This window comes from Diachasmimorpha longicaudata, chromosome 1, assembly GCF_034640455.1.
Source record: "Diachasmimorpha longicaudata isolate KC_UGA_2023 chromosome 1, iyDiaLong2, whole genome shotgun sequence".
Taxonomy (NCBI): Eukaryota; Metazoa; Arthropoda; class Insecta; order Hymenoptera; family Braconidae; genus Diachasmimorpha; species Diachasmimorpha longicaudata.
Window position 1 is genome coordinate 14,629,516 of NC_087225.1, and position 12,624 is coordinate 14,642,139.

Genomic DNA, 12,624 nt, shown 5'->3' on the forward strand with positions numbered 1-12,624 from the left:
AAATGTTCTTCGTGTAAAGATGTAATTACTTGGGTTCTTTAATTGGTGCATTTATTCGTGGTAGTAGAGATCTTCTGGACCGAAGCTCCTCTTGGGTCTAGAGCTTCCGGTGGAAATCTTCCGCAGTTCGGTCATCTGAGAGATATGAAACCATTTATTTTCGAGAAGTGACAATAGGTCGATTCAGGCGCCAGGCAATCTTACTTGAGATGACGAGACAGACAATGGCTCCGGATAAATTAGCCGCATCACGATTTTCCCGACTGGAGGATTCAGCTTATCGGTGTAACTGTAAAATTTTCTCGGGAATAATGGAAAAACAGAGTCCAGCTGAAAGGGGGGTATGTAAACCTTGCTAGTTGATTCTTGGAGTCTGCAGACATTCATTATAATCGGATTCAATAGCTCATTATCATTTTCTTTTATCTGAAAATGTCATGGAAATTTTTAATGTCCGGAAAGACAAATCGCTCTCACCTTTCGAAATAAAATAATGTTGGTCTCAGAAAATCTATTTTTTAAAACCAGATATAATTTTCAAAATTTAATCCCCAATTTGATCATTAATTTCAATTTTCGAGAACTCAAGGTTTTTATAAAATTTCTATCTGTGCATGGATTACTTGGAAAAGATATGATACAATAGTTGCGTCAGCGTCATCTGAATGTTCCTCGATGTTTTCCCGAGCGTTGACCTGTTTCACGTGCGCAAGCTGCATTTCAAGGGGATAGTTGATTTGATCGATTGAATGTTCACTTCCGGATTGATCAGACACTCCCCAATGGAGAGAAATGTACAGGAGGTGATGACGGTGTGTCAGAGGACCTCCGGAAATAGTCGGAGCTATGTCGTGAATCCAAAATGGCTGGATAATCACTTTAAAATCCAAGGAGTGTATTAACATAATTGTAAAAGACACATGTTAAAGATTCCAAAGAATAATTAGTATTGAATCAAGTATTATTACAAGTAAATGTCATCAGGTTGGCCTGACACATGTGTTTGGTAGAGATCTGACAAGTGTTCAGTTTTCAGAAACAATAACTTGCCAATTCTGTAAGGTTTTTTAAGAAAAACCTTTCGCTGACATTTAACCGTAAAATTTTTATCAACTTTGAAAGTGTTTCTCGTCACCTGTGTCTTCCCTACAAAACATTGTCATTGCAACTGGCGGAATCTTGTATCCATTCCATTTGAACGGCTCAGAAACTTCAATTACAACAGCTTGACGAGGTACGATATTCACTGGTGATTCAAAACTCTCGCTTTCCTTTCCCGATAAACTTCCATGGTCATCCTCTTCTTCAGTGTCTTCAACAACCGTTACTTGCAAATCGTCATGGCTCCCAAGGGAAGATATGACCTTCCCCCAATTAACCACCTCCAGAAACAGAAATCCTGAAAGATATAGACATTCGCCGCGAAATTGACACTTTCCTTCCTCCTCCTTCCTTCTTTATTCTTTTTCACTATCTTCGAAATATATAATGTGGGAAAAATTTTTTGGTGGCGGTTGAATAGCAGAATATTCTACTCTCATAATCCATTTGACGAGCAAGAAAAATTCATATTATAAAAAAAATTATCTCAATGAGCGACAATTTTCATCCCTGCATTATCTCACTTCAGTGAGAGTTGTTGCCTCATTACGTAATTACATTTCGTGAATCCCTTACTCACCAACTAGGAAAATACTTCCACATATTATCAGAAATTCCGGTAGTGATAATGCCATGTTGCATTGAAGAAAGACTATTCAATTGCACTGAGAATTTTTTACTTCCGATTAAAATTTTTTCAGACTAATTCAAAAGTCAGGAGTAGAGGCTATAAAACAAATGCTCGACACATTCATTGTGCTCGTGTCATTTGAATGGAATAAATAATTTATTGGAAATGAAATCCCCGCCTCACTTTTTCTCCGCAAAGCAATTAAGAGCAATTAGCATTAAATAGTCATCCTTTTATGATTAAAATTCGGCAAAGTAATTGAACGTCGATAAAATAGACCTTGTTTTGACGGTTACATATTTGAAAACTTTTATTTATTTTTCCTCTTCCCTTACATCCCGATTGAAATTCTCTCCCCCGAGTGAATGAATTTCCTCGACAGCAGCCGAGATTTTGTCAACAGTGTCCCCAAGCAGACGATAAATCCTCACATAAAAAACCTCGTAATACAAGCCAGCATCATAAATCTCTCCTTGACCCCCAGTGTCCCAATACTCCTGAATGGCGGATACGCTGGAGCCAGTGGAGCCACTCAGTGCAGTCACCCGTTTTCCCCTCCTTCCGAATGGCCTGTCTTCCTCGACCCCACGCCACCCACTGCAGCCTGATCCATCGTCTTGACCTCCCTCCAACACGAACACACCTCGTCTACCCCAAGTACATTGTGCTCTCACATACTCGCTCACCACCGAGAATTGACTCACAAATCCGGAAACTAAATTAAACACAATGTGGTGCTTCCGACTGATCGATAACTCCCATCTCCAGGGCTCTCTGAGGCCCCGGCACAATTTCCCAAATTTATTCAGCATCTCGGAGCCCAAATCTGTATGATAAGCCTGGAGAATACGATCCTGGAGTTCAGGAAGAGATAAAGCCCAAGGATCTCGCCCAACCACAGCCTGAAACATCCTCTTCAGCTTCCCCATAGACTCATGATGATAGGAAAAGCCAGGATTTTTTGCCAAGAAGACTTCCCATTCTAGGAAATGAAGGGCGTGGGGAGGACTCCGAGGGGGTGGCGACTCCACGCTTTCCCAAATCTCCTCAATGATCCCTGAAACTACCGAATTGCGTAATCTAATATGCAAATAATCTTCGTAATCAATTAGTCGATTCGGAAATCGACTGGGCTCTTCGCAGATGCCCCAAAGACTGAGAACTATTGGAGATTGCGAGAGCCTGGGGAAGGTTTCCAGGATTACAGACTCTAGGTGAACTCCGGGTAGATGTGGCTGGTACCGGACGGTTAACTCTCCACAAAGACCCGGGGAAATTATTCCCGAGGGCTTTTCGAAGTGAAAGAACTTTGTTGGTATAATTCTTGAGAGTTTATTCGGATCTGGAATTGGCCCTTGCCACTCGTAAATCAAATCATCAAAGGTTTGGTTATGTAGACAGATGACTTTCTCGGATTTTTCGGACTTTCTCGAAGAAAAGTCCAGGGAGAAACGAGTACATGGGGGCTTTCGCGTTGCGTCTTCTTCGAAGACGATCTCCTTGTCGCTTATCTTTAAGATTATGCGCTGTGCATCCGGAATTTTCTTACCCTCGACCGCGATCTGATCGATGTCTCCAATTTTCAGGTTTAATTTCGATATTTGGGGGGACAATTCCTTTAACTTTCTCCGGAGGTACTCAGTGTGCTTCTCGGAAAGACCCGAGGGCTGCGGGAGATTCAAATGCTTTTCCCGCTGAATGAGTTCTGGGAGGAACACTCGGGAGAGGGTTTTGGAGATTCGTCGACGCTTTTTCGTGAGGGACACGGCAATTTCCGGGTTGTCCGGGTCTCGCCGGTTCTTTAGATAAACCGGAGTCGTCCAGAAGTTGATGTCTGCCTTCAATTTTTCGGGAAGGACGGAGTCAGCTGCTGCTGCAAGCAGATTCTGGATCGCAATTTTTGGGCGAATTTTCTCGTAGGAGTTTATTAATAAATCCTCCGAGTTACGACCGGTCAAGGACTTCAAATGATCGCAAGTTCTTTCCCGATTTTCTAACCACTTCCGCCAGTTCCGCAATCGACGATCTTCGAGGGTTTCTTGAATTTTCAAGTTTGACGATTTTATGTCTACTGTTAAGGATGTTTTTCTCTGTTTGGGGGCAAGTGACTTTGATTTGTTAGTTATTCGGGATGAATCCATTATCTATTAGGCCCAATACGTTTCCAGATTTGAAAATACTCCGATGAGTTGGTGATTACAGTTAGTGAAGTCGTCAAACGATGGCATGAGGGTGAGATTCTCATAACCTGTGGGAACCACTCGTATATCGATAGCCAACTTTCGATTGCTTTTCATAAAATGAAGTACTTCTAGTGTTTTTTTTAGATTTCTACCTGTTTGTACTGATTTAAACATATTTCGATAACTGCGCATTTATTGATAACGATATAATGAAAAATCCAATATAAATAGCGACCCCTCTGTTCCAGACTCGAGAACTAACCTCTGTGTGGCAGTTAATTGACCAACGGAGTGTACAGCAGTGCAGGTCTACCATACACATGAGTTTGTCTAACTACATACAAATGTAAGAACAGTTGGGTTTTGCTCATCATGCACAGGTAAGGGAAACTTTTTAGTTTATCAATGTTTCCAGAGATTCATGAAAATTAGATTTCATCTTTTGATTAAAAAAAAACAATGCAATTCATTTCTTTGTTTATCTTTAGCATAAAACTTGTGTTCTTAACGCATTGTGAAACGTGTTTATTCGGATATCTAACGAAATGTTCCTCCTAAACTGCGAAATATTTACAAAAATAACATCTTTTTTTCAACATCATCTCTCTCTCTCTCTCATAATTGACTTTTTCCAATTTCCAGATTTTGAGCAGCCAAATAGAAACAAATAAAGCCACAAAAATGACAGCAATTGTGGGTGGAGGTATGGGGGGTCTCTCTGCCGCGTTTTACGCCTTAGAGAACCCAAAAATTGGCCCCTTAATTCTCCTGGAGGCATCGGACCGTCTGGGCGGATGGATCAAGAGCGAAAAATCAAAATCCAATGCTATTTTTGAGAAGGGACCGAGAACAATGAGGCCCAGAGAAGTAGCTGGCAGGAACACCCTCGATATGATTGACAGGCTCGATCTCACCAACCATATCATACCCATTCTGCCATCACATGCCTCAGCCAGAAATCGTTTTGTCTACGCCGATAAAAAATTGCATCCCCTACCTAACTCCTTTCGGAGTCTATTCACAGTGAATCCTCCATTCAATCGACCGCTCTTCACGGCCATGATTAATGATCTAATAGCGAAAAAGGGAGAGACGAAGGATGAAAGCATGTACAGCTTCGTACAGAGGAGATTTGGAGGAGACATTGCTGATTATTTGATTAGTCCCTTGTTGTGCGGTATTTGCGCAGGGGATGCTGAAAAAATTAGTGTTAATTTCCTGATGAAGCATCTCGCAGAGGTCGAACAAAAGCACCGATCGATAGTCATAGGGTTGTTGAAAGATACACTGCGAGATATTTTCGATGCGAAGCGAAAGGCAGAAGCATTAAAATTGAAAAATAGAACTTTTGAGGGCTCGGCAGGGCGTGCTGCGAGAGAGGACTGGGCAATCTGGGGCCTCCAGGGGGGTCTCCAACAGATTCCAGAGGCACTGGAGAAGGAACTGACATCGAAAGATGTAGAAATTAGGCGAAGGACTCCAGTTAGAAATATGACGTTTAAACCGGAGTGTGTGGAGTTAGAAGTGGATGACCAAGTTCAGAAGTATGAGAGAGTAATTGCCAGCTTGTCGGCGACAAGATTAGCTAAAATCCTGGAGAGACAGCATCCACAGCTGGCGAGAGAACTCGAAGCCATTCCCACGGTTACCGTCGCTGTCATTAATTTTGAATTTCCAGGGAAAGTGCTGCCCATGGAGGCCTTCGGGTTCCTAGTGCCTCCGAAGGAGAAAATTCCCATTCTAGGGGTGATCTTTGATTCTTGTGTATTTCCACAAGAATCGTCGACGGTGAGTCAAGACAAAAATATTGCGACAACAAAATCGTTGAATCTGTCAAATAATATCCTTATGATGTGACCAAGTCTCACGTAATAATTAATACATATTATTTTCATTTCATCAATTGCTCGTGGGGATATTCCATTTGTTTTTACGAATTCATTGTGGTGAATTCGTGAACCGTAATAGTTCAATGTCTTAAATAATAATTAGATTAAATAAATCTAAAATATGACTGATAAAATTCACATTCATTTATTCACTTCATCGCCGCTAAACCAAAAACGAATTTAAATTAACAAATTATTCAACTTTTAAATATCTTACAGGTACTGACAGTAATGATGGGTGGTGCATGGTTCAACGATTATTTCGGTGGTAATTCATCGCAAGATTACATGGTAGCAGTAGCTCTCGATCAATTGAGAAGTATTCTGGGGATAAAGGTGGATCCCTCAGACACTCACTTCGAAATTCTGGAGAATTGCATTCCTCAGTATGTCGTTGGTCACGAGGAAAGACTCAAGAGAATACGTAATTATATCACTGCTCATAAAATGCCTCTCACACTGTGTGGCTCCTCTTATCAAGGCGTTGGGCTTAACGACGTTATTCTGTCGGCGAAACAGGCCGTTCATGATATTTCGTAAGAATTTAATATATTTTTATTTCTGTTCTAACGAATATAGAATACATTTGCAAATGAGCTTTTTTATAATTTGTTGCAATAACTTCATGCCCTGGAGCCATGCGAGTCTGTAGATAAACATGCAAAAAATAAACAAATAAGTGAATAAAAAAAACAGTGAAGGACAAACACATTAACTTCCCACTCTTCTTCAGTCATTCGTTTAAAATAATTTTTTTATATCCTCATGGTTATGAGCATCGTTTATTTACCCTTGTGTAAAAATTGTAATTTCTAGAAATTGGCCTATTCAAACGAACTTTATACGTTGTCAAATATTGGTATAATAATGGGCATCACAAACATCACTCGAACGATACAAGCGCATCGATAAATTCTGAAATAGAATTTGCCGGAAATATCACGAAAAGGCTGGCAGTGGTTTTGGGTGGTAGTCCATGCTCTCTACTAGTGCATCAGACGCAGAACTAACACACTAGTCATCCTCAGACAAACTCTCACTGATTGATATTACCTGCATATTTGACTTCGTCGAAGGCTTTTCTTGCTTTCTTCAGCTCTTCGTTCATTGTCAGAAGGTCCTTGACCCTGGCATACTTCCTAGCATCTTTCCTCACTGTAATAATTCATTACAAACGTTTTTACTCGCTCTAATAATTTAGCAGGTGAAGTTCTGAGAAAGTGAGAATTATTTTTATAAATTACCAAGAAAAACTATGTCCTCCACCTGCACTCGTCCAGTTCTCCCAATCTCCATGGCTCTGTGGGTCATCTCTGTGATGTACTCGATGACGAGATCCTCCAGCAGATCAACACTCTCGGTGTAAGGATTCTGATCATCACCAAAACCGTACATCATGCATCGAAGTTCCTTTGAAAAGAGACGCTTTCGCCCACCCGGGAGAGTTCCTCCAATTGGCAGTTCTGTCTCTTCATCCTCAAACTGAACCAAAATAAATAAATTGGAATAAATTAAAATTCATTATATCTATATGGTATATATTCAAATTTGTCTCTTTGAGGTTAGAAAAATATTATTCACCTGTTCAAAAGTCTCCTCAGCTGCCATAATTCGAATCAAACTTCGCCTTTCCACAAACTTTCTAAAACTCCAACGACTCAACTACCTAAATATCGACAATGCAATTTCGACAGCAAAAAACTTATCAAATAATCAGGCAAATGAACAATCACAGTAAACGATCGTATTATTGTGTCCCTAGTTTGGCCGAACTCCGCCAGGCGGTCCGCGATTGTCATCAAACACGAAGCGCGCGAGTTTCGATAAAAATCACGAAATAGGGGTGTGTGATACAAAACGATACGTCAAGCATCGGTAATAACTATCCGAAAATCCACAAAATGAAATGTTAAAAAAAATTAAATGCCCTTGAAGATTTTCCCTCTCTTCAAAAAGCAATGAATTTTCCCCCAATTTTGAGAGCATTTGAAAGGATCCGTTCCAATCGACTTTCCGTTGAGCCCGAGATTCTGAATCAAAGGTCAGCCAGGCAGTATCAATGCACTCATGCAATCCACCGGAACTGACACAAGTCGGTTGCAATAATTATAACCAGATAAATGGTTATGATGCCCTTGAATATCGCGATATAAATCCCCAAACAGTGTAACTGAGGTAAAGACAGAAAGAAAAAGCGCGCACGCTCCAATCCAAGGGTTTATACCCGTAGCAAAGCACGAAACAAATGCAGACGATAAAGCGCAGGCGGTGACACAAGAGGGTGAAGAACATTGAGCTCTTAGAGGCTTTGACAATTTTCGGCAATTGCAAGTTTTTGTGGCTCTGGAGGATTGTTTTGCTGGAAATTGAGGACCCGGTAGAGGAAAATGAGAGTCAACGAACTCGAGCATAAGGGGGACAGGTGGAATAATCAATAGGGGCGTCCGGGTGAGTGAAATACGTCGGGAATTACAACTGCAACTGTTGCTTATGGAGGATTTATCGATTTTAACTGTGAATTTATGTAAAAGCTGGCGGGATTGATGTGTTTCTTTGAGTTTCGGGTTGGGAGACCGTCGGAGGAGTTATCTGTGTGTGGAAAGTGTGGGATTCGACGGATTCATCGGCATTGATTACCCAAATTAGTGAAGGAGAATTTTTTATGATTTGGGCGAGCGGAGAAAGGAGAATTTTATAGCTCTGTTGGTTGGGAGTTTATAGCTGGGTGCACTGAGAAAAACTTTCATGGTAATTTTAACTACACGAAAATGGTAAAAGGAATTATCTTTATAATAGAAACAGACTTTGAAAATTCATCAAGTATCGATCATTCAATTTAGTATATCAAATGGTGTCATCAAGATTATGGGGTAATTTCACTTTTAATGTTACAGTTACATCTACAATTTTTATCGCTATCGTAAGGAATATTTTTTCACCATTTCATAATTTTGGGAAATGTTTACAAAAAGTTTTTACTTTGAAACTCCCAGGGTATAAAAAATTATTCTCAGATTTTTTCATACGATTAATGATTGTCTTTTTGTCCTTTTTTCATGCGTAGAAAATGAAATGTCCAAGAGGACACCTAAAGTCAGGTATTTATCATCTATTATATTAATACTTTTTCCATAATTTTACACAGAAAAATCATTTGTCAAATATCCATTTACTGCAGAGAACTATTTATTTTTTCAACACTAAAAAAAGTTATCATTAAAAAGTTATTAGAAACAATTGGTATTTGACTTGATTGTAAAAAGACAAATTTCATTCATACAAATTTCTCTCGAGTAAATAAATATTGGGCAAAAACATTGTCCCCTATGCACATGCTCAATAATATTATAGTGAAATTCTCCAAATAATTCTCTAACAAATTCGTGCAAAGCTCCGAACACGTGAACAAGTCCACAACCATGACAGTCGTCCACACTAAAAATCCTTGGAGCTTCGTTGCACCAATATCTCCATCGAGAAAGAGTCCCTGGCCTAGTGGTATCGACGCAAGCTGGGATAATAACAGCCCTGCAACGTCTTCCTCGTGGCCCGAAGACATTGAGGATGCTGCGACAAAAAAAGTACTGGATTTATGGAACGCTGTTGAAAGAACTCTTTACAAGGAGGATAATGAGGAGGTGGCGGTGGCCCAAGGGAATACCGCGGAGGAGTGTATTCAATGGAGAACACAAATTCCACATTTCAGAGTGGTTGGGAAGAAGATTAATATTGAAGTTGTTGATGATGATGGGGAGGTTTGTACAGCCGAATTGGGGAAAACCCTTCAGAGCAAAAATGAAGGGATTGGTGAAAGCGAAAAAAAAGTAAATCCTTCTTTTTTCCAGGTCAATTTAGAAAAATAGATTTTTTTTCTACAAATATTTTCATGCATGATAACGCTTTCCATTAAAATTACTTAGATTTAGAAAAACCTCAATTTTTAAATTAATTTTCTTCATACAGAAAGAGTCAAGAAAATTAATTATTTAAATAAAACGAATTCTCATAGATTTGCCGCACCCGGAGCTTTCATTAGGAAGCGGAATTTAATCACATGAGTTTTTCCGTTTCAATGAGTCCCTCGGCGCTTATAGACCTCCTTTATATTAGAATAACAAAAGTATTTTTTCTTCCAGAAAGCTTCCGCATCAAAAAAAAGTAAAGATCTTAAAGAAAAAATCATAGATCTCCTGGTAGATTACATAATGGATGAAGTAGAAAAGGACGATTTAGCGTCAGACACATCAAAGGAACTAGACGACGTACTCCGTATAACTCCAGCGCCGACGTACAGTGGTAGAAAGTTATTAAAATCGCGAGAATTAAGTAATTCAAGTAGAAATCGTAGTGCCAATAGAATAAAATCGTTCGAATTGACTGAACTGATTACCGATAGCAAAGCTTTCAAAAAACTACCGCATAATGCCAAAACCTCAATTGACGATAATAATGAGGACGATGATGACGATGATGATGATGAAGTCTCAAGTGTTGATACAAATCAGCTTGGTAGGAATAAACTTGGGACTGTTTTTAATAAGAAAATTGTTGTCAGTCCTGTACCATTTGCGGTTACAACGCGCGAAAGTTTTTGCACGTTGAGAACAACACCGATTAAATATGCTGGACATCTACTAGAGCTTACAACACCTCAGGGTGAGCACTGGCTTGCAGCATTCAATCCATTGATTCATCTGTTTGTTTATTCACGTATATATTTTTGTAAATATATGTATAAAAAAATTCCATCAGATTTTCACCAATTTCTCCATTAAATGATTAACTAGATTTCCATTTGAAAATCATTCTCTATAAATATTCTATAATTCCTAGATTTAGTCCAAATTCTAGGTTAATTGCAAATTCAATAAGAGAAAAATCCCATTTCTTGCTAAATTCGATAAATCACCAATGTTTCAAGGGATTTGAAAATATATGCCTGCTCACGCCTGCATCTCAAATTATTCCTCTGTAAATATTCCAAATATAACAACAAAGGAAAATCGTAAAAAAATCGTCATCTTCCTTGCATATCGAAATATTATTAAAAATCCTCTGATATTGACGAATTAACATCTGTACCTAATTTATTCGTCGATAGGATTCTACAGAAACATGAGCTCGGCTTCTAAAATCAGCTCCGCAAAGCGTTCGACCTTCTCGAAACTACCCCAACGGCACTCGTCAGCGTGGCAGGCCCCTGTGTCCCGTTCAGCCTGTCCAAAAAACGTTCGCCTTGCTCCCATCGATCCCTCGCGATTGCCCAGCAGTAATAAAAATAGGTAATAGAAAGTAATAAAAAAATTGGTCTAGCTCGGCTAGTTCATTTACCGTCACGCCATAATTTTTAACTTGTCGCATTATGTCCGCAGATCAGGAGCCCTTCCAGCGTTACCTCAGCGCCCCAAAAATTCACTCAGTCCAATTTCTCGGCCGTTCAAGGTCGCGTCCGCGGATAATTTCACAGTCGAGAGTTTGGAGATTCAGGGCAAGCAGATCGCACAATCGGCAAAGCCTAGTTTAATCAAAAATGGATGGGATAATCCGAGGACACAGAGGAGAAAAAAAAAGTGAAGAACGAGTGATCGATCTGGTTCGGAATAGACTGATGAATAAAGTTTTGTGATTGGAGGAGGAATTTTATAACGTTGTTGAGGAATTTCAGAGAGTGATTGCACTTTTTTTAGAGTTACCACTGCAGGGAGAATCCTCTATGGCACATGAGTTCGATATTAATTGATGATCGATCTACCTCACTTTTGTAATTGTTGATCTTGAGGAAGTGGTAACAGCTGCAGTCTGACGACATGTATTTTTTAATAAATGTTATATGAAAATAATTGGCGGAAGCCTTCATCATTTATCTACATTATTTTGCATTATTATGATTCACTCTTCCGATAGGCTCAATGATATTTATAAAAATATCTCCAATTTTTTTATTCAACTTGGGAAACTGGCGACAACGGCAGCCAGCTCTTCTTCGGATATTATTGAGAGAAAACTTATCATTTATCCCCTTGTTTATATCAGAAATTGAAAAATGTATAAGATTTTTAAACTCTCACAACATTATTACAATATTCATAGAAAAATTACCATTTTGCATAATAACGCCCCTAAAGAATTTTTCACTTTATTAGTTAAACGTAGCCCATATTCTCAAGATAATTACATAATCAATAAATATTCAACGCGTTCCAGTAATATCACGTTACGAATATAGGTGACCTGAACTACTAAAATTAATCTGGTGTCATTCCCCCTAGAAGTCTCGAAAAATTCATCCATCAATCAACAAATTTTCGGAGAGTTCCCCAAAAATAGTTGAGAACAAGTTGTCGGTATTCGTTCCAATGGAATTAGCGAATGAATTCCTACAGAAAGAACCGGAAAATTAATCACGAAACTATTGAATTTTTCCCCGAGGTTTCCCAGCTACAGTTCAAAAATAACTTCGCAACTCTCCCTCAAACTATGATAAAAACTCTCCACTCCCCGTACTACCCCCAAAATTACCATGCAAATAGCCTTATCCAGTTATGGATAATTAATCAGTAAAATTCAAACATCTGGCGCTGCCAGGAAAGCGCTGAAACAAGGAAGTCTGGCCAAGAGGATGAGCTTGTTTTGGAGGAAACTACAGAAAGAGCAACTATGAGCACACGGTGGCTGACATTTAGTGATGTTGCACTGTACGTTTTGGATGTGAAAGCATCGGGGATGAGCGCAGAAGCAAGAGCTTTCGGCGGGGATGCTGCGAGTGTACCGAAAGACCATTCTTCCTTGCTAACGCTCAGTAACGCGCCAATGTCCCAAG

General features: G+C 39.4%; 5 protein-coding genes across 10 annotated transcripts; 2 read left to right on the forward strand and 3 right to left on the reverse strand.

Moving 5' to 3' along the window:
* Positions 1 to 7: 7 nt before the first annotated feature.
* Positions 8 to 1,836, reverse strand: LOC135161103 (putative carbonic anhydrase 5). Its single transcript, XM_064118395.1, has 5 exons — positions 1,682 to 1,836; positions 1,136 to 1,399; positions 624 to 877; positions 205 to 426; positions 8 to 135 (listed from the first exon to the last, which is right to left on the reverse strand). Exons 1-5 carry the CDS (start codon positions 1,734 to 1,736, stop codon positions 52 to 54), a joined length of 879 nt encoding a protein of 292 aa, XP_063974465.1. The 5' UTR covers positions 1,737 to 1,836; the 3' UTR covers positions 8 to 51.
* A 117-nt stretch (positions 1,837 to 1,953) lies between these two features.
* LOC135161156 (uncharacterized) lies at positions 1,954 to 4,045 on the reverse strand. The gene has a single exon (XM_064118474.1). It carries the CDS (start codon positions 3,871 to 3,873, stop codon positions 2,047 to 2,049), a length of 1,827 nt encoding a protein of 608 aa, XP_063974544.1. The 5' UTR covers positions 3,874 to 4,045; the 3' UTR covers positions 1,954 to 2,046.
* A 121-nt stretch (positions 4,046 to 4,166) lies between these two features.
* LOC135160986 (protoporphyrinogen oxidase) lies at positions 4,167 to 6,960 on the forward strand. The gene is made up of 3 exons (XM_064118206.1): positions 4,167 to 4,295; positions 4,558 to 5,703; positions 6,024 to 6,960. Exons 2-3 carry the CDS (start codon positions 4,597 to 4,599, stop codon positions 6,342 to 6,344), a joined length of 1,428 nt encoding a protein of 475 aa, XP_063974276.1. The 5' UTR covers positions 4,167 to 4,295; positions 4,558 to 4,596; the 3' UTR covers positions 6,345 to 6,960.
* LOC135161133 (transcription initiation factor TFIID subunit 13) lies at positions 5,934 to 7,561 on the reverse strand. Of its 3 annotated transcripts, XR_010298706.1 has the most exons (5): positions 7,386 to 7,561; positions 7,049 to 7,286; positions 6,858 to 6,959; positions 6,595 to 6,719; positions 5,934 to 6,450 (listed from the first exon to the last, which is right to left on the reverse strand). XR_010298706.1 is itself a non-coding variant. In XM_064118453.1 (4 exons), exons 1-4 carry the CDS (start codon positions 7,410 to 7,412, stop codon positions 6,304 to 6,306), a joined length of 372 nt encoding a protein of 123 aa, XP_063974523.1. In that variant the 5' UTR covers positions 7,413 to 7,561; the 3' UTR covers positions 5,934 to 6,303. The 3 variants fall into 3 exon arrangements, 2 of the variants coding, with proteins under 2 accessions (XP_063974523.1, XP_063974514.1); XM_064118453.1 differs by lacking the exon at positions 6,595 to 6,719 and having other exon boundaries at positions 5,934 to 6,308; XM_064118444.1 differs by lacking the exon at positions 6,595 to 6,719.
* Positions 7,562 to 7,605: 44 nt separating this feature from the next.
* LOC135160993 (uncharacterized) lies at positions 7,606 to 11,638 on the forward strand. 4 transcript variants are annotated; one of them, XM_064118226.1, is made up of 7 exons: positions 7,606 to 8,552; positions 8,699 to 8,798; positions 8,869 to 8,902; positions 9,196 to 9,628; positions 9,941 to 10,460; positions 10,906 to 11,086; positions 11,177 to 11,638. In XM_064118226.1, the coding sequence occupies exons 3-7, from the start codon at positions 8,877 to 8,879 to the stop codon at positions 11,376 to 11,378; spliced, it is 1,362 nt and encodes a 453-aa protein (XP_063974296.1). In that variant the 5' UTR covers positions 7,606 to 8,552; positions 8,699 to 8,798; positions 8,869 to 8,876; the 3' UTR covers positions 11,379 to 11,638. The 4 variants fall into 4 exon arrangements, with proteins under 4 accessions (XP_063974296.1, XP_063974287.1, XP_063974304.1 ...); XM_064118217.1 differs by lacking the exon at positions 8,699 to 8,798; XM_064118234.1 differs by lacking the exon at positions 8,699 to 8,798 and having other exon boundaries at positions 7,606 to 8,252.
* Positions 11,639 to 12,624: the final 986 nt, after the last annotated feature.

Coding starts and splice junctions, on each gene's coding strand:
- LOC135161103 (XM_064118395.1), bottom strand. CDS start 1,736: ATGGCATTATCACTACCGGAATTTCTGATAATATGTGGAAGTATTTTC. Junction 427..623: donor TTGTATCATATCTTTTCCAA/GTAATCCATGCA, acceptor TGACATTTTCAG/ATAAAAGAAAATGATAATGA. Junction 136..204: donor TGTCTGTCTCGTCATCTCAA/GTAAGATTGCCT, acceptor CATATCTCTCAG/ATGACCGAACTGCGGAAGAT.
- LOC135161156 (XM_064118474.1), bottom strand. CDS start 3,873: ATGGATTCATCCCGAATAACTAACAAATCAAAGTCACTTGCCCCCAAA.
- LOC135160986 (XM_064118206.1), top strand. CDS start 4,597: ATGACAGCAATTGTGGGTGGAGGTATGGGGGGTCTCTCTGCCGCGTTT. Junction 5,704..6,023: donor TTCCACAAGAATCGTCGACG/GTGAGTCAAGAC, acceptor AATATCTTACAG/GTACTGACAGTAATGATGGG.
- LOC135161133 (XM_064118444.1), bottom strand. CDS start 7,412: ATGGCAGCTGAGGAGACTTTTGAACAG. Junction 7,287..7,385: donor CTGAGGAGACTTTTGAACAG/GTGAATAATATT, acceptor ATTTTGGTTCAG/TTTGAGGATGAAGAGACAGA. Junction 6,451..6,857: donor CGACGAAGTCAAATATGCAG/GTAATATCAATC, acceptor GTTTATCTACAG/ACTCGCATGGCTCCAGGGCA.
- LOC135160993 (XM_064118226.1), top strand. CDS start 8,877: ATGTCCAAGAGGACACCTAAAGTCAG. Junction 8,903..9,195: donor AAGAGGACACCTAAAGTCAG/GTATTTATCATC, acceptor ATTCGTGCAAAG/CTCCGAACACGTGAACAAGT. Junction 9,629..9,940: donor TTGGTGAAAGCGAAAAAAAA/GTAAATCCTTCT, acceptor TTTTTCTTCCAG/AAAGCTTCCGCATCAAAAAA.